This window comes from Cetorhinus maximus, chromosome 18, assembly GCF_964194155.1.
Source record: "Cetorhinus maximus chromosome 18, sCetMax3.hap1.1, whole genome shotgun sequence".
NCBI lineage: Eukaryota > Metazoa > Chordata > Chondrichthyes > Lamniformes > Cetorhinidae > Cetorhinus > Cetorhinus maximus.
In genome coordinates, this window is record NC_135896.1 from 73393841 (window position 1) to 73414610 (window position 20770).

At 43.9% G+C, this 20770-nt stretch overlaps 1 protein-coding gene across 2 annotated transcripts in view; it reads right to left on the bottom strand.

Moving 5' to 3' along the window:
- The window catches only part of LOC144693247 (tau-tubulin kinase 2-like), a 313940-nt gene that overhangs the window by 57968 nt on the left and 235202 nt on the right, over window positions 1–20770 (bottom strand). For both annotated transcript variants that reach the window (XM_078562916.1, XM_078562915.1), the window contains exon 11: window positions 16166–16397. In XM_078562916.1, the coding sequence (XP_078419042.1) occupies window positions 16166–16397 (232 nt within the window). The remainder of the gene's footprint in view (window positions 1–16165; window positions 16398–20770) is intronic.

Sequence of the window (20770 nt, forward strand, 5' to 3'; positions counted from 1 at the left end):
CACTCGCCATCCACACATGCCAGGCATCCTTATCATCTGCCCTTGCATGTGTCTTTATCATACTCTCTCCATCTGTCTTCATGCAGGGCAAACTGGCTCACTATAAGGAGGTCCCACACTGGGGGTGGAGTTCCTGAATATCGAGGTTCTCACGGACTTCGAGAACAGAGCCACAGAGCTGGCTGCAGAGGATGTAGACCGTGCCTGCGCTGACAATGAGTTCGGTGGTGCACAACCAAGAGAGGATCCTGTGCTAGAACATCCATCAGACAACCATACTGTGAATGAGTTCTCCTGTTTCAGAGTCACCTGCCATGCACTAATTGTCTCTCTTTTCTTTCGTGGGCACCCCTGGGAAGCTGCCGAGGGCATCCATGAGCTAGGCCCTGAACTCCAGCCCTGATGACACCTCAGGTAAGGACCTTGAGGATAGCACCTTTGAAGACGTGCCACAGCGCTTGCCCAAAGCCTCCACCAGCTCAAATACACTAGTTCTAGAGTAGCCTCGGGGGCACAATCTGGTGAGCATGTTGCACCATCTGCTCCACAGCAGACGGAGGTAGGGGCGTCAGAGGTCGCCAGCACTTGGAGGACTGCTGGAGGCCACAATTCTGCTGAGTCCGAGTCAGTGGGGAGGCGGTGACTGACCGGTATTGGACGAGTATTCCAGAGACCCAAGGTAATGATCTGGGACGTGGGTTGGAATCCCGCCACGGCTTATAGATGGTGGAATTTGAATTCAATAAATATCTGGAATTAAAAGTCTAATGATGACCACAAAACCATTACTGATTGTCATAAAAACCCATCTGGTTCACTAATACTCTTTAGAGAAGGAAATCTGCCATCCTTACCTGGTCTGGCCTACATGTGACTCTAAACCCACAGCAATGTGGTTGACTCTTAAATGTCCTCTGAACAAGGACAATTAGCGATGGGCAACAGATGCTGGCCTAGACACCCCAAGACCGAATTAAAAAAGAGATGACAAGCCTCCGGACTCAGTCCTAAATCAGTTGCTGGAGCTGCAAAGACAAGAACGGGAACATCAGGAAGGGATGTCAGTTGCACTTTTCAGATTGCAACAGATGATGGAGGAGTCTGTCCGCCTTCTGTTTGGGGTGATAGCGCTGGCATGCCAATCACATCAGTCCTGCACTGCGGCAGGAGCTGTGCTTCATTGTTGTAGCCATTGGCATCCATCAGTGTCAATGCAAGTGGGTTGCAGGTCACCTCGATCTCACTCTAGCTGCCCGTTTTCTTCAAGGAGTCAGCTAGGAGCACTTGCCCACCCATAGAGAGGACCACCAGCAGCTCGACAACCTGGGGCCATGCACCCAGGTGACTCTGGGAGTGTCCAGCCAATCCAAACCCCCTTTCCTGTGACCCCATCAGCTCCAGCTCCACAGGCCAAGGAGGGTGCACCTGCCCCACAGCAGGACACCCAAAGCAGGCCAGGGCCCACCAGGTCTCAGCCTTCCAAAGGACACCCGCCAAGGTCATCACAGACAAATGGGCGTAGCAGTCAGCGGGCTACTTTCATCTCCGCTGTGGATGTAAGGGAGCACCAAAATGTAACAGCAGGGTAAGGAAAGTGCACAACATTGGCATGGGTGTTAACCACATGAATATAATGTTCACAAATGTAAATGGACTCGCAATCATTTCATATCTCCTCTTGTCCTTGCCTCCTTCTTACTGTGTCACTGTCAATCACGTGTGATACCTTCGTTCCTGCACCCACTTATGGCAATTGTGTCTATCCTGGGCCTCTCTTCTGTGCAGTGTGCTATCATCTCACCACAATGAGTGTCCCGTTTCAATCTAATGCTCCATATCAGTAATGCCTGCAACTTCATGTTAAGTGTGCTTGTGGAACGAACCTCGTTCCCATGCCTCATTGGGTTCTGTCATGTGCATTAGGCACTAGAGATACTTTTTAGTAAGTTTTAATAAGTTATATTGGCATAATAGGAACAAGATACAGCTTCAAGTTTAACATATTTTTTTTGTGTTAAGAAAGGTGAATTCTGGGTTTGATTTCATTTTAGAGTTTCTGCAAAATGGAGCCGAAAAGTGTCCAAGATCTGTTTGTGTACCTGCATCTTAATGAGGTTTTACATCTCATGAAGTGGTTTTTGGGAAGTTAAAACAAAGCAGAAAATATTGTGCTGTTGCCTAGCAACAGGTGGTTCACAGAGCGACAGGGATAAACAGAAAGCAATTTTAGTTCAGTTGGAAGCAGGTGCCAGGGGAAGCTGGACACAGGAGAGGGAACTGCAGGAAGCAGGTTCCAAAGAGCAAAGAAGAAAGTCCCAGCAACCAGGGCATGGGACAGAAGATTCCAGGAAGACAGGGAAGTCAAGGGAAAAAGGACAGGAATCTAGAACAGATCCTGGTCAGTAACGTTAAAATAAGGAGCAGCAAAAAAGGCTCCAATTTAAAGAGAGAAAGCTGTGGGAAGCAAAATCAAGGCAAAGTGAGCTTGTAAGAAGCCAGAAGATCCGGGGAGACAGCCAAAGGTTGGTGACTCCTTTCTACAGGCCTGTGAAGCAATGGTGTTCTGCTGACACGGCTGAGTCTCAAAGAGCGTGGAAAAGGCAAAACCCTGGAGGTGGATCGTTATTGAAGATGTCTGAGAGAGAGCATCGTTTGGAAGAAGATTTAAAGGTGAGTTCTTCAAGAGTGGAGATTGGAAACACTCGTGTGAAAAGCAGAGTTTCCGTGAGACCAGCTGGCTCACAGTGTGACAAGCATCTGGGGGAGTTAATCAGATATCCATAGCGTCTGCTTTGGGTGGCACCTGTCACTTGGTTTCAGAGTGTGGGGTGCCCGAGCATGGGTCGCCTATTGGTTTACATGGATTGTATACCCACTGTGAGCATTAGAGTATAAGATAGATTTTGTAAGGTTATCCTTACAAATCTGTATATATCTGTAAAGGTATAGTTGTGGGTGAAGGAGTAGTGTAATACAGTTCTTTTTTATTGTTCAATAATTGTTTTATTCTTTTGTTAAAAGTTCATCAGCAGACTCCTATGAACGTGTTCAGTAACCACTCTCCACGTTTCTAAGCAAGAAATAAAAGTTGGGATCTATCAAGCCAGGTTCCACCCAGGGCTCTGGCTTGTCAAGTACTAATATCAGCTGGAATCATAACATGTGTAGTCCTGGCTTTGAACGATTGAGGCAGGGGTGTGCCCCTATCTCGACTGCATTCTTGACAGGTGAAGGTGTGATGTTTAAGGAGAGATGTGCTAACGCGTGGAGAAGGCTCATGTGCCGTCCAACTCCATGTGCCCACTGTCTCTCAGCAGGGTTATAATATGAGCCTATACTCAGAGCCTATGTTCGCTGCCCTCAGCCAAACAGGTTTCCGATGGTCCCAGTTTCAATCTGTTGAGCTCAGCAAAAACTGGGACACCCTTGACACATCAAGGTGACGAAGCAATGGCACATATGTGTGCAGGTGCTGAGACATCCAACCTTTAGTGTTTCTCACCCTGTAGTTGTGACTATTGCAAGGAGAAGTGTCTGGTCACAAAGTTGGTAGATAGCAGTGTGCATCCCATTGCCTTGATACTCCAAGGAGGTTCTTGATGCTACTTCCAAATGGTGATTTCTGGAGCCTACAACAACCTTTAAGCATGCTCTGGAATTGCACAACATTGCTTCAGACAAGGTGCAGGGGTGCAAAGGGATAGGAGCGAGTATGTGATGAAGCAGAACAGTGCTCCTCGTTGGCAATGGCGCATGCCCTCGAGGGCTTCAAGTTCTCTGATTATGTTGGACTTCGCTAGGGCCAGGGCTGGCCATGAGGGCACACTGGTTGTGTGCAAGGGAAGGCATCTCAATATCAGGCAGTCCCATGAGTCTGACCTCATCATGCTCAGGTCCTCTGCCTCCATAGTAGGGTTAGGAAAAATGCAGTTCAGGATCCCTAACATTAACTGTCAGGTGTCACTCTCATTTTGGGGAGTGTACCACAGCTGGCTGAGTCATCCCTAAGTGCAGTCAGAGCAGGGTGTTTCATCAGCTGCCTTGTACTAATGATTCTGCGTCACCAATGTAACCCGTGCGTGGCTGCGTTGATTCTGATGGATCTCCATGAGAAGCCTTGCCAGATTGAAGGCCTGCAGGCACTCGCCCACTGAGGATCGTGCAAGTGCCCCCGCATCTTATAGGGTGCTAATGCGACTGGGATTACAGATGAACATGTGAAGTGGCAGCACTTTCTGATGTCTGATGCCAGAATGCCCTCCTCCAGGTAGCACCTCATTTCAGCGCAGACACAGGCCCTTGAGGCTTGCTCATCCTTCACAGCATCAGGCTACGTGAGATTTCTGTGCAGTGATGCACTGTCATCTGGAAGTTCATGGGTAAAATTAGAGGAGTAGCTATGCTGATGGTCATCATGCTAGTCCATGATGAAGGAGAGTTGCCCAGGAGGATCTTCTGTGCACCTCGTCATCCTCCTTCTGACGTCTGCTGGCAATGAGGGCCTCACGAGCATACCTGCCTTGTCTGGCCCATGCAATGGCCTCCTTGCCTCCCAAGGCCTCATCACCATAATCCCCTTCAAGGTCCTCTTCATTGGAGATGTGCAGTTCCTCCATTTCATCATCTGCCCCCTTTGTAGCGCCAGGTTGCATAGCGTGCAGCAAGCCACGATGATGCACGAGACCCTCTGGGGAGTGTACTGGAGTGCTCCACCAGATCTATCCAGGCATTGGAATTGCATTTTCAGGATCTCTATGGTGTGTTCCACCAATGTCTAGGTTGCAGAATGAGCCTCGTTGTACTTTATCTCAGCAAGAGTCTGAGGCTACCACACAAGCGTCATCAGCCATGTCCTTTGCGGGAACCCTTGTCCCCGAGGAGCCAACCCTGCATTCTGTGTGGTCCCTCGAAGACGTCAGGGATCTGAGAGCTACTCAGGATGAATGAGTTGTGGACACTACCTGGGAATCTGGGACACGCCAGCATGATAAGTTTGTTATGGTCGTACACCAGCTGCACATTGAGCAAGTGGTGGCCTTTCTGGTTGAAGTACTGAACTGCCTGGTGCTAGGGAGCTTTTATAACCACATGAGTGCAGTCAACAGCGCCCTGCATCTGTGGGAAACTGGAAAGCTCTGCAAAGCCCAGTACTCATGTCCTGGCTTGCCTGATCTCTGTCAAAGTGGGCAAAATTGTGGGCCTTTGCAAAAAAGGGCACCTGTGACCTCCTGGATGCATTTATGGGTGGACGCTTTGGGGATGCCACAGAGGTCCCTAATGGAGCACTGGAAGGAGCCACTGGTGTAGAAGTTGAGTATGGCCATGACTTTCACAGCCACTGGCAATGGATGCATTCCAAGTCCCCGCTGCCCCATATCCTGCAGAATGTGACAAATGTGAGTCACCAGATTCCTTGACACACCAAGGCGTCTGCGACACTGGTTCTCACTCATCTGAAATAACACATGCAATGTCCATACACCCTGGGTCTAGCAAGGTGCCTATGAATTACAGCTCTCTGAGGATCATCCTGTGTCTGGAGGAGGACCTGCTGCCCCATGGTCTTCAGGGCTCTGCTCCTCTCTTTGGCGAGCCATGAGCCTCCATCTCCTTCTTCTCTCCTGCCTAAGGCAATAATGCAGGCAGCAATAACACCAGGCTCCATCTTCCTGATGGTCTCCTCACTGCAGTATCAATGAGAAACACACAAGAGTCTGCATTTGTTGCCACAGGTCCACTTTCTGTCTGTGATTGTTGGCTCAAGGCCTTTTCACACATGCCAGAGAGTATTGGCCCCTGAAATGATGACCAGTGCAGGGTGCGCATGAACCACCTCCCCAGCCCACATGACCGACTCGCAGCAGCTTCGGCCAGGCGACTGGATGTTTTACTTTCAGCCCAGGTGCTGGGATCATCATTACCTGCACTCCGAGACTGCGCTGTTTGGAATAAACATGAGGGTTAATGTGCAGTGAGTACATGAGATTAATTTAGGGGGCACAGAGGTTTCTCCTCTGAGTGGTGAATGGCCACATTTCCTAGGGGGTTCTCAAGCTTGTCCGGTTGACCAATAGTTCTGCAGTTCTAAAATAATCTGGTGAATTTGAAGGCTGCAAAAGAGGGGTTAAAAATAGGGGAGCAATCATTGTCACTTTGAGGGATCAATGTTGCACGAATGAGCATTATTGCTTCACTTTACTGACTCCCTGCATGTCAATTGAACAGCAGCTAACATGTCTCAGCTGTGCCTCTGTCCTCATTTCAGAACGATCAATTGAGTGGCAGCCTTGATATCGACATGAGTATGGGCGATAAGAAAGCAACATTGTCTCCCAAAAAGGGCGCGAAAAAGTCACTGATAAAGGCCCCAGCGAAGGGTGGCAAGCATCGGAGGCGGGTGAGGAAGGAGAGTTACTCCATCTGCATCTACAAAGTGATGAAGCAGATTCACCCGAACACCGGCATCTCCTCCAAGGCCATGAGCATCATGAACTCGTTTGTCAACGACATTTTCGAGCGCATCGTGGTCAAGGCTTCCCACCTGGCCCATTACAACAAGCGCAGTACCATCAGCTCCCGGGAGATCCAGACTGCCGTGCACCTGCTCCTGTCCGGGGAACTGGCCAAGCACGCCGTGTCGGAGGGCTCAAAGGCAGTGACCAAGTACACCAGCTCCAAGTAAAACACTGCATTTCACTGAATTAAAAAAAACCCTCCTCCCTGTCATTCATGTCTCAGTGCAACCTTCCCCGCTCATTGTCCCCAGTTCAGCCCTTGCCCTGTAGCTCCTTCCCTTCCCTCAATCCTGTCTGGTCCCTTCCCCAGTGGAGCCCTTGCCCTTCAGCACAGTAAGCCACCCCTGCCTTAACCTTGCTGTGGCACCTGTGGAGACCTGTTGAGACTCCCCCTGAAACCAAAGCAGTGCAGCCTGCAAAGCCTGGCGCTGCACAATGCAAGGAATGCAAACTCATCTCGGAGTCTCTAGCAAAGTGCAGGTCACCAGCTGCACGTCGTTTAAATCTTGTTGTGAAACATGTCATGGTAACTGCACGCTGACGTTGGCTCTTAATCTAGCATGAAGGGGTGATTCCAGCGAGCAGCTGTCATAATGAGATGCTGATTTATGCTAATGACGTTCGCGACATTCGGTGGTGGGAAACATGGCTGAAGCGCACAAGTGCTTCCTTGTTTTACGTTGCCGGGAATCCCGTTTTGGGACTTCTCGTGTGATTTAGCACTCGCGCCTGCCATGATGCTAACTGCGATCGGGAGCAGAAAATCCCAGCCAATATGTCAAATTCCATGGTACTTAGAATTTTGCGAGTACACTAGGGGCTGAATTCTATGATGCAGCTTGGAAGAGTAATGACGTGAGAAGGAAATAAACACCGCCAATTCTAGATTAGGGGGGCTGAAGACTGGGTTTGGAAAATTATTCAGGGAAAGGGACTATGTGGATAGTTCATTTAGAGAGCTGGCACTGTTGTGATGGACTGCCACATGGCTGTAAATTCAATGACCTTGGATCTTTCATTGCTTACATTTATTAAGGACAAATTGGGTTTAACTAACTTGCTTGAGTTTTTTTGTTGAGGGTAACAGAGAGGATTGATGAGATTAATGCTGTTGATGTAGTGTCTCTTGTTCTTCCTTTGTAGCAAAGATGACCATGGTCATCATCTAGAGTGTGTGGTAGAGATCCAGTGGGCATGTTAGGTAACTGCTAAGGCCAATCTACACCCAAAAGGTTTTGCTGCAAATAGGACAGGATACCACAGAAATTTGGATGAGTTGCTGGCTCGGGATTCTTCTCCCTGCATTTTCTCTCTGTCTCTGATACATATTTACTTCTGAAGAGGAGGCCGCACCATTTTTTATTTGGTTGCACCAAGTGCAGTGATCCTGGGCGAGCTTTTCCCAGGGTTCAAAATTAATATCAAAATTCCTAAGTGAAGCCTTCAGGGTGCCCTTGTAGCACTTCCTTTGATCACCATGAGAGCGCACCTCAGACTTGAGATCTGCATAGAAGGTTCCCTTTAGTAAGCAAGTGTCAGGCATTTTGGCTGCATGACCAGCCCAACTCAGCTGTGACCGTATCAATACGGGGTGGATGCTTGGCATGCCAGCTTGGATGAGCACCTCAGTGTCTGGTGTTGCGTCCTGTCATCTGATCTTCAGAAGCTTCCAAAGGCAGCTCAACTATGTGGTTGAGCTTCTTGGCACGACACTGGTAAGCAGTCCAAGTTTCACATGCATAGAGCAAAATGGGCAGGAGTATTGCTGTACAGACTTTCCTCCTGTAATCTAAGGCTATCCTCCTCACTATTTACCACCCCACCAATTTTCGTGTCATCCACGAACTTACTGATCAATCCTCCTACATTCAAGTCTAAATCATCTATATATACCATAAACAGCAAGGGACCCAACACCGATCCCTGCGGAACTCCACTGGACACAAGCATCCAGTCACGAAAACACGCCTCGACCATCACCCTCTGCTTCCTGCCACTCAGCCAATTCTGGATCCAATTTACCAAATTGCCTTGGATCCCATGGGCTCTTACCTTTGTTATCTGTCTCCCATGCGGGACCTTATCAAAAGCCTTGCTGAAGTCCAAGTGGACTATGTCAAATGCATTGTCCTCATCTATACACCTGGTCACCTCTTCGAAAAATTCAATCAAATTGGTCAGACATGACCTTCCCTTAACAAAACCATACTGACCATCCTTGATTAATCCCTGCCTCTCCAAGTGTAGATTGTTTCCAATAGTTTCCCCACCACTGAGGTTAGACTGACTGTCCTGTAGTTCTCTGGTTTATCCCTTCCTCCCTTCTTGAATAACGGTACCACATTGGCTGTCCTCCAGTCCTCTGGCACCTCTCCTGTGGCCAAAGAGGTATTGAAAATTATTGCCAGCACCCCTGCCACCTCCTCCCTTGCCTCACTCAACAGCTTGGGATACATTTCATCCGGGCCTGGAGATTTATCTACTTTTAAGCCTGCCAGGCCACTTAGAACCTCCTCCCTTTCTATACTAATGTCTTTAATTATATCACAGTCATTCTGCCCAATTTCCATGCCCACATCGTCCCTCTCATTTGTGAACACCGACACAAAGTATTCATTTAGAACCCTACCTATGTCTTCCGGCTCCACACACAAATTACCACTACGGTCCTTAATGGGCCTTACTCTTTCCCTAGTTATCCTCTTACTCTTAATGTACTTGTAAAATAACTTTGGATTTTCCCTTATTTTACCTGCCAATGTTTCTTCATACCCCCTTTTTGCTCTCCTAATTTCCTTTTTAAGTTTCCCCCTACACATTCTATACTCCTCCAGGGCTTCCGCTGTTTTGAGCCCTCAGTATCTGCCATAAGCCTCCCTCTTTCTCTTTATCCAATCCTGTATATCCCTCGACATCCAGGGTTCCCTGGATTTGTAGGTCCCACCCTTTATCGTTACTGGAATATGTTGGCTCTTTACTCTCCCTATTTCCTTCTTGAATGAGTCCCACTGCTCTGATGTAGATTTACTTAAAAGTAGCTGCTCCCAGTCCACTCTGGCCAAATCATATCTGATCTTATTAAAATCGGCCTTCCCCCAATTTCGAACTCTGATTTCTGGCCCATCCTTGTCCTTTTCCATAACAACCTTGAATCTAACGGAATTATGATCACTCTCTGCAAAATGCTCCCCCACTGTTACCTCCACCACTTGCCCGGCTTCATGCCCTAAAATTAAAGAACAAAGAAAAGTACAGCACAGGAACAGGCCCTTCGGCCATCCAAGCCTGTGCCGATCATATTGCCGGTCAACTAAAACATTTTGCACTTCCGGGGTCCGTATCCCTCTATTCCCATCCTATTCATGTATTTGTCAAGCTGCCTCTTAAACACCACTATCGTACCTGCTTCCACCACCTCCTCTGGCAGCGAATTCCAGACACTCACTACCCTCTGCATAAAAAACTTGCCCCGCACATCTCCTCTATAGTTTTCTCCTCTCACTTTAAATCTATGTCCCCTAGTAATTGACTCTTCCACCCTGGGAAAAAGCTTCTGACTATCTACTCTGTCCATGCCACTCATAATTTTGTAAACTTCTATCAAGTCGCCCCTCAATCTCCGTCGCTCTAGTGAGAACAATCTGAGTTTCTCCAACCTCTCCTCATAGCTAATAACCTCCAGACCAGGCAGCATCCTGGTAAACTTCCTCTGCACCCTCTCCAATGCCTCCATATCCTTCAGGTAATGTGGCGACCAGAATGGCACGCAATATTCCAAGTGTGGCCTAACCAAGGTTCTATACAGCTGCAGCATGACTTCCCAGCTTTTATACTCAATACCCCTGCCAATGAAGACAAGCATGCCATTTGCCTTCCTGACTACCTTATCCACCTGCGTTGCCACTTTCAGTGACCTGTGGACCTGTACACCCAGATCCCTCTGCCCGTCAATGCACTTAAGGGTTCTGCCATTTACTGTATAATTCCTGCCTGTATTAGACCTTCCAAAATGCATTACCTTGTAGTTGTCCGGATTAAACTCCATCTGCCATTTCTCCGCCCAAGTCTCCAACCGATCTATATCCCGTTGTATCCTTTGACAATCCTCTTCACTACCTGCAACTCCTCCAACCTCAGTGTCGTCTGCAAACTTACTAATTAGCCCAGTTACATTTTCCTCCAAATCATTTACGTATACAACAAACAGCAAAGGTCCCAGCACTGATCCCTGCGGAATACCACTAGTCACAGCTCTCCATTCAGAAAAGCACCCTTCCACTGCTACCCTCCGTCTTCTATGACCAAGCCAATTCTGTATCCATCTTACCAGCTCACCTCTGATCCCGTGCGACTTTACCTTCTGTACCAGTCTGCCATGAGGGACCTTGTCAAAGGCCTTACTGAAATCCATGTAGATAACATCCTCTGCCCTTCCATCGTCAATCATCTTTGTCACTTCCTCAAAAAACTCAATCAAGTTAGTGAGACACGACCTCCCCTTCACAAAACCATGCTGCCTCTCACTAATACGACCATTTGTTTCCAAATGGTAGTAAATCCTGTCATGAAGAATTTTCTCCAATAATTTCCCTACCACTGATGCAAGGCTCACCGGCCTGTAATTTCCTGGATTATCCCTGCTACCCTTCTTAAACAATGGAACAACATTGGCCATTCTCCAGTCCTCTGGGACCTCACCCGTAGCCAGTGAGGATACAAAGATTTCTGTCAAGGCCCCAGCAATCTCCTCCCTTGCCTCCCTCAGTACTCTGGGGTAGATCCCATCTGGCCCTGGGGATTTATCCACCTTAATATTCTTCAAGACGCCTAACACCTCCTGTTTTTTGATCTCAACATGATCCAGGCTATCTACACACTCTTCCCTAGATAAATCGACCGCTAAGTCCTTCTCTTTGGTGAATACTGATGAGAAGTATTCATTTAATATCTCTCCCATTTCTTCTGGCTCCACACACAGATTCCCACCTCTGTCCCTGAGTGGGCCTACCCTTTCCCTGGCTACCCTCTTGCTTTTTACATATGTATAAAAGGCCGTGGGATTTTCCTTAATACTGGTTGCCAGTGACTTTTCATGACCCCTTTTAGTCCTTTAAGTCCAGGACTGCCCCCTCTCTTGTAGGACCTTCTACGTACTGGCTTAAAAAGCTCTCCTGGATGCATTTTAAGAATTTTGCTTCCTCTAAACCTATCACACTATGACTAACCCAGTTAATGTTGGGGAAGTTGAAATCCCCCACTATTACTACCCTCTTATTTTTACACTTCTCTGAAATTTGCCTACATATCTGCTCTTCTATTTCTCTCTGACTGTTTGGGGGCCTATAGTACACTCCCAGCAATGTGATTGCTCCTTTTTTGTTTTTCAGTTCTACCCATATGGCTTCATTTGAGGAGCCGAAGATGTCATCCCTCCTTATTGCTGCATTTGATTCCTTGATGAATATTGCGATTCCCCCTCCTCTTTTACCTCCTTCCCTGTCTCGCCTGAAGCTCCTATATCCTGGAATATTGAGCTGCCAATCATGCCCCTCTCTCAACCATGTCTCTGTGACAGCAATGACATCATACTTTCATGTGTTAATTTGTGCCCTCAACTCATCTGCCTTATTTGTTAGACGCCTTGCATTAAAATAAATACCGTCCAACCTTGCTAAACTCCCTTGTGCCTTAACTGGCCTATAATTTCTTTGCCTTTCAGGCTCACTTGCTCTCTCTTCTAATTTTGGATGTGCATCTCTCCCCCTGCTGAACCTCTTCTCAGGATCCCATCCCCCTGCCAAGTTAGTTTAAACTCTCCACAACAACACTAGCAAACTTCTCCGCAAGGATGTTGGTCCCATTCCGGTTCAGGTGCAAGCCGTCCGCCTTGTACAGGTCCCACCGCCCCCAGAAATGGTCCCAATGTCCCAGAAATCTAAAGCCCTCCCTCCTGCATCATCTCTCCAGCCGCGCATTCATCTGGAATATAAACTCCTGTGCGTGTGGCACTGGAAGTAATCCAGAGATTACTACCTTTAAGGTCCTGTTTTTTAATCTGTTTCCTAGCTCCCTAAATTCTGCTTGCAGGACCTCATCCCTCTTTCTACCTATGACATTGGTACCAATATGTACCACGATCTCTGTCTGTTTGCCCTTCCCCTTTAGAATGCCCTGCAGCCGTCCAGTGACATCTTTGACCCTGGCACCAGGGAGGCGACATACCATCCTGCAGTCATGTCTACGGCAGCCTGTTTGTTCCCCATACTATCGAGTCTCCTACCACTATTGTTCTTCCCCTCTTTTTCTCCCCCCACAACCCGTGCAGCTGAGCCACTCTCAGTGCCATGAGCGTGGCTGCACTTCCCAGATGAACCGTCACTCTCACCATTTTCCAACACAGAAAAACGGTTCTCAAGCGAGATGCACCCTGGGGATTTCCTGACTACCTGCCTGACACCTTTCCTCTGACTGATGGTCACATATTTCCTCTCTGTCTGCACTTCCATAAGCTGTGGGGTGACCATGTCTAAAAACGTGCTATCCATGAAACTCTCGGCCTTGCGGATGCACCTCAGTGCCTCCAGCTGCCGCTCGAGCTCCGAAATTCGGAGCGAATGGTTAGGATCTGGAATGCACTTCCTAAGAGCATGGTGGAGGGAGGTTCAATAGAGGCATTCAGATTATAATTGGGAAAGGTAGAATGTACAGGACCACGAGGTGGGAAAGTGGCACGAGGTGAACTGCTTCTTCAGAGAGCCAGCACAGACATAACAGGCCGAATGGCTTCCTTTTGTCTGTAACCATTCTATGCTTCTACGCCAAAATTTGAAGTTTCATTATCCAGTACTGAAATCTTTGATCTTGACTTGCCCAAGTTACCAAAAATATAAATTTATCGAAAATTAGGTTGTGCATCAGAATTAATTAAAGTAAAGATCTGCATTCATATAGTGCATTTCACAATATCAGGATGTTCCAGAGCATTGTACAGCCAATGAAGTACTTTTGAAATATTGCTACTATTGTAATGCAAAAAATATATGGCTGCCAATTTGGAGACAGCCAGGCCCCTTAAACATTAATCACGGCCAGATAATCTGCTTTAGTGGTACTGGTAGAAGGATAAATATTGGCGAGGACACTGGGGAGAATTCCTGGCTCTTATCTGAATAGTGCCATAGGATCTTTTACGTCCACTTGAGGGCAAACGGGACCTCACTTTAAAGTGTTAACTGAAAGACTGCACCTCCAATACTGTAGCACTCCTTCAGTACTGCTCTGGATTACCCTAGATAGGCTCAAGTCTTTGTAGTGGGAATTGAATCCACAACCTTCTGGGTCAGTGGGCAAAGTGTTACCACTAAACCAAGGCTGACACCCTACAATAAAAACACAATTACAACTCCTCAATCACCATAAACCCTGATAATATATTGTACGTTACACAACATTAATCAATGTACCCTGTAATTTATCACAAGCAAAGTCATGGAAGATCCACTAGTAATGGATCATTTATCATTTTGGCCTTAAGGGTGGTTATGTTAGGGCAAGGTACTGACCAAGGATGATTAAATAGGATGACATATTAGATAGTATGGTTCTTAATTGCAATTGGCTTCAGTTGCCTCCCACAGACATCTCTGGGATGTCACTGAAGCATTAGTATTTCTTACAGAAATAGTGAATCCAGTTCTCCTAGACAAGTCAGGCAGCTGCTTCTTAAAAAGCATATTGAAAGCAGATATAAGAGTTACTCAAATGATTTTCAAAATAGATAACAATTTCCATGGAAAATAATGGAGACTAATCTTAATACACAGGGTACCTAACACAGTTCAATTCTAGTTTGATCAGTACCTAGAAACAAATGACCAATTATTTTGCAACAAGTAAATTTTTGAGTTTATGATCAACAATCTAGCTATGGTTCTTTAACATAGGAGCTCTACATGGTACAACTGGGTTAGAGTTGGTAATTAGCTTCAGAAAATTGTTAGTGATTGCAGATCTTTAGAGATTTCTATATTTAATAAGAACAGCCAAGTCCAATACAGATATAAATAGGAACATGAAAACCATCATGTACAAAAATAGTGGTGTGTAATAGTGGCCCTTGATGTTATTTGGTCCTTTGCTCTGTCTTTTGCACTTTTTTCCCACCTGATGCCTGTTTTTGCTTCCAGCTCCATGTCCTGTTATCTCCCCTTCCCACTTCTACCTCCTATATGAAGGTAAGAGTTAGGCAACAGCACTGTGGTGGATTAACTGCTATTTTATCACTACAGCTTAGTAAAGCAATAGCTTTATTGTGCTGGATTCTAGGCAAAGCCCTATTTTTGAACTTATTGATCTCTTATCATGACTGGATTCATAAAAAAACAAATCTTTTAATCTAACAAGTGATGTGTGAAGCAGGGGACTTAAAAGAGGGGGAAGAATTAGCAACTCCTTGTCCAAATTCATCATGAGCACTTAAAGTATATAGATAAAAACAAAATGATGAAGAGTCATACGGACTCAAAACATTAACTCTGTCTTCCTCTCCACAGATGCTGTCAGACCGGCTGAGTTTTTCCAGCAATTTTTGTTTTTGTTAAAGATATATAGACTTTAGCTATATGTATCATTTCTGCAGATCTGTCAACCTATTTGCATAAAACATTGCTTACTGGGATTTTTATAAAAAGGCAACAAAACCCAACCACATATTAAATAAAATAAGGACAAAACATTTAGGCAACGTGCTTTTGGAACAATTTTGCCAGTTTTACCTCCTGCTGCAATGGCATTGACTGCAGCTGGTTTGAAAATGCCTGGGCTGGAGGTGGAATAAGTAAGTTCAAAAATCAAAATTTAGGATTTGAGATTTATAATGTTTTAAAATATATTCAAAACTAGGCTTTTATGTCTTAACTCAGGGACAAAGTCATTTTCGTTCTTCTTAGTTTTGAAGTGCTGATAAGGATAAGAAATTCTTAAAAACCATCCATTTTTACATCATATTCACATCCAAATGCCAATGGTTGAAAGGCCAAATCTCAGATTACTGGCTTTTGTTTTATTTCTCTTAACTACTTCAGCAAATTAATGGCCTTAAACTTTATTATATATAATATGTATTAATACATAAAAGTAGATGTTGAGGGACAAACTGCTGATATGTGGACAGCTGACGTGGACATAGTAGCTCTGGGTCAACACTTGGTTGTATACTAGTGGCAAAGACATAATAGCATCATCAATCTCCAGATCAGTAAAATAATCCAAATCCAATCCAATAATTATCTTATTCACAATTTTGCATAATTTATATAACAAGGTTTTTTTCAATGCTTGCCTTTGAAAATAGCTAGCACACATCAATATCTGTACAAAATATGTTTACTAATGAAATGGTTGCTGGTGACCAAAAGGACAGAATCTTCGAGCGTAACATAATATAAATATAAATCTAATAATATAATAAATTCTTATTATTATAACTCTACCATTGAAGGAAAAAATGCAAGGGTCAATTCCATACAAGATCATAGTTTTGCATATCATTTTCATAAAGATGGCCAGCAAGAATATAACTCAAATAGTACGGTCTCTATTATAACCTATAAACTCTACCATCCTCATTTAAGATACTAAACCCAATTTACCTTACAGCCAGCCATCTTCATTTTGTTCCTGTTGATGTCCATTTCTTCCCAAACATCCTTCTCTCCAATATAAGGAGCTCGAGCATTATGGGATTCTTGCATTTCTGCCATTCTTTCGGGGCAAATGATGCCTGGAATAACATTCTCACCATCACTGAGCTGTTCATCCTGCAGTACCTCATCAGTGTTTTCTTTCATCAGATCTCCTGGCACCAGTGATGCATTAGCAATTCTGCCAAAACACAAGTGGCAAGACACTTCATACAGTCCACTTTTCCAAGGGAGGAAAAAAAGTAATTTCCTAGATTAATTAAAGGATGTTTCTTGACTACACACTCGTCTGACTGACAGAGAGGCGGGTTAATGTTGTTATGATCTGGAATGCACTGACTTTAGGGTGGTGGAAGCAGATTTAATATTTCATGAGGCAATTGGATATATAATTGAATAGGAAAAAAATCCAGGGCTATGAGGAAAGAGGAGGAGAATGGGCCTAATCAGATAGTTCTTTCAAAAAATCAGTAGGCACAATAGCTGAATGGCCTCCTTCTGTGCTGTGAAGTTCTAGGTCCTCTCTTGAAAAGCTGTCTTGTGAAAAAGCAAGTTATAGCAATAAGTGCATGTTTCTATTATGGAGTGAGATACTGCAATGTATGTAGTATGGCAAAATCTTATGTCAGTTGTTTATGAATAAAATGTGCTTTCCAAAACACAACCCATCGATGCTATGTTCTTGCAATCAGTCCTGGTGATCCATGTAACTCAGTTATTGTCATTACTTTAGTGACATTTCCCCATTGGTGGAAGACGATTGCCTCAGCTGTCTCGTTATTTATAAATTACATAGCATATGAATAGATAATGACACTGCTAATGGACAGCTAATTCTCTTTAACTGGTTCATTGTCAAGGATCCTGAGGATGGCTCTGTGATTGCACAGCTGAGGTTCACCTCTACATTCATTGGCTGTTCAGGCAATGTTCCACTCAATGTCAATTTTGGATCAAGAGCCATTAAAGCACTAAGATTCTGAGCAGCACATTGGCGAGGAGGCAGCTGAGCAGCTATTTTATTGTCTGTGTTAAGTGCCAATGAGTACTAAGTACATTTGTGGATCAAGGAAGCAGGGGAATACATTGGAGATCAATCTTTTGATATGCTGATCAGTTTGTTAAAAAAAGATCAATTACATCAGATTATTTATACGTATCAGAATCTTGCAGTGAAGCACACTCTCTGATAGCTAAGAAAGGTATTCTTCCTAAGAAATGGTCAGTTGACCATAATGTACCACATTTTCCTATTGTTGGAAAGTAACTGAAAGCAGGTAAACTTGATGGGGAAATTATATGATCACTTTTCCTGTTTAGAACAAGTTATCAACAAGAAACCAACAAAATCTAACACTTTGCTTATTCAAAGGGCTATCTAGAATCTTTGCATAAGACTTTTCAAACAGCCAACAAAACTATTAGGTTTTAAGCCTCTTCAGTTGCATAGCAGTTTAACAGATTCTGCTACATAGTGGCAGGATTATGCCTGCAATTTCCCGAATTGCGATAACTATTGGGAGGAAGACTGGCCAGGAACGAGGTTGTGAAAAATTTAAGAGGCATGTTGTGCATTTCTTAACGGTTGCAGCAAAAGTCAGTGATTGAGGCTTGGGACCAAAGCACTTAGTTACTAAGAACTGTGCATTGTGTAAGGTAATTTAATGAGGAAGGGAGTTGATGTGGGGGAGGGATGGGGAAGAAAGAAATTAAAAGTAAAGTCAGAGAAGCATTTTGTTTTTACTACAAAATAAAGTTACTTAAGTTTTTCTTAGTTCTGAAAAACTTGTGTGGTTTAATACAGAACTATATTCCCACACTGTAGTATCCAGTGTATGTTCAAGAAAACTGAAGAATGTACAGAAAGCTATTTTTCATTGTGTTTCTCTTTGGTAAGGCTGGGATTTTAGATGCTATCAAGTTTAAGACTTTGTTATGTAAAAGGTGTTTCATCAATGTGCTTTTTCTCTATTGTTTCAATGTAAGTACTACTATACACGTGAGAAAATACTATGATCTGATTTGACCGAGATGAACCACTTGTATCTAGTTTCCTTCCTGACTACATGTTGAGACAGTTTAAAATATTTATTTAACAAACTTCACCTGAATTTTCAGAGTGGGTTTAACAGTAGTTTGAGGTGATTCTAATGAGTTAACACCCTTCATGAGTGAAGCTTTTAGATAACCTAATGCAGTCCAGTAACTAAATGTTTAATGAGACAAATCCAGCTGAAAACAATCTTAAAATAATGGAATCATAGAACTGAACAGCACATTCATGAGCAATGTCTATCTCATGTTAGAGCCTTTTCTTAGAAGCCCAAATAATCCAAATCACTCCAACAATGCAGGAATGCTAACAACAGACATGTCCTGCAGGTTGTCTAGGCAGCAACTCAACCTTGCAAACTCCATTCTATGTAGGCAGGGCACAGTTTAGTCCCAGGACCAACTATCGAATTATCTAATCCTTGAACAGTTTGCCCTACCTTGCACGATCCTGCCTGATTTCAAAAACCTTCTCTATGATTGTACCTTTGGGCTTTCATCCTAATTCTCCCTATTTTTAAAGTTTTTCATCATATGGTCAGCAGACAATGCTTATTTTCCTCCTTAATATAAAGCTGACATCTACCCACAATTGAGTATTTAGAAATACAGGCAATTGTTGCCAACACGTGCACAATCATTTTAATAATCCAAAATTGGCCAGCTATTCTTCCCTAACTACCATGACAAATTGTAATGACTTCACAAAATAGTATATCCTAATATTCATTCTGATCTACAGACAGGTGTTTATGACTTCCCAATAGTTTTATGGACACAATTACTGACACTAACTTATTCATTTTTTTAAATTCCAGATTTTATTTAGCTGTGGTGGGATTTGAACTCTTGTCTCTGGATCATTAGTCCAAGCCTTTGGATTACTAGTCCAATAACATAACCACTATGCTACCACATCCTACAAGATAAATATCCCATTTATATTAGCTTTGTTTAAAAATATTGCAAAGAATAAAATTAAGGCAGAACCACTCCAAGGCTCTTCAGATAGGACTCCCATCCTCTGTAAACTTCAGCTCATCCAAAACACTTGCTCATATCCTATTCCAATGTCTTGCCATTCCTTCATCCCCATCCTTCTTTGTTTCAGTGTGTATCTTACCCCTACACCTTTTAGAAGCATCTTTGGATATTCAGTATTATATAAATGCAAACTGTTGCAGTATATGGATTTTAAAAAGTGTTTTGTAATCTGCATAGTTCCCTCTCCCTTAGGTTTCCTAATGTGCCATGTTATTTCCTGAATAGGAGACAGCAAATGATCTATTCAATGACTGACAATACAACTCTTTCATCAGTTGCTGTGATGTTCAGGGAAGACAAAGTCGCAGCAGTCAAAGGTAATGGAATAAAATGCTGTATGTCTTTAGCAAGGTTTGGAACGGCAGGGATGGCTTAATTTGGAAGTCAACGTGTAAGTATTGGAATGGAATCTTCTTACATTAAATCCGTGTATGGGCATGTGATATTTTGCCCCAACTATGCTCAGGGTCTTATTCTATGTACTCTTTCATACTTTTTTCTATTTAACAAATGAAATAAGATGAACCTTATTAAATTTGTTAATGGTAAACATTTTATTTGTGTACTTTGAAAGTTACACCAGCTGTTCTGTAACATCCCATTTCAAATTAGGTATTCCCACCAGGGAATATATTTCATCAGGGCTCCAATGTGATTCTTTTACTTAAAGTTTCACGTCAGTTTTCCTAATTCTGAATATTAAAGCAAGTTCGACTAGCCCCCAGTCCACAGTGAAGCCTGTCTGTGCAGATCCCATATACTCTGTCTCAGTTTCTTTCTCTCTGTTGCTTTCTCTCTGTAATAGAAAAATAAAAAATTCTTTAATGTTAAAAACTTTTTATTTTCCTTTTTTTTTTATTGACTCTGGCTCTTTCAATCTCCCAATTCTAAGTCTTTCTTCCTTCTCTGCTCCATTCCCCATACATGCCATCTTCTGTCTAACGCTTCTCCATTTGCAGTCATCTTTTATTCCTATCTGTTGCCTATCTACAGGCTCTGCAACAACTTCATCCCAAGAATTAGTATTCAAAAACTGACAACAAGCCACTTCAGGAGGTATTAGAAAAGATGAAGAAATGCTTGGCCACAGAGGTAGGTTTTAAAAAGCATCTTAAATGAAGAGGAGGAAAGAGAGGTGGAGAGATCTGGGAGAGAATTCCAGAGTTTAAAGCTTGACAGTTGAAGGCATGACTGCCACTAATGGAACAATTAAAATTGGGGATGAAGAAACAGCTGGATTTGGAAGAATGAAGAGATCTTGGGAGAGGTGAAGGGCTGGAGGACATTGCAGAGTTAAGGAGGGGTAAAGCCTTGGAAGGATTAAAAAACAAGTATGAAAATTTTTAAAATCTAAGCACCACAAGCCAACATAAGTCAGCAAGCAGGGGTGATGGGTGGATGGAACTTTGAGAGAGTTAAATTACAGGCAGCAAAGTTTTGGACAAGCTCAATATTATG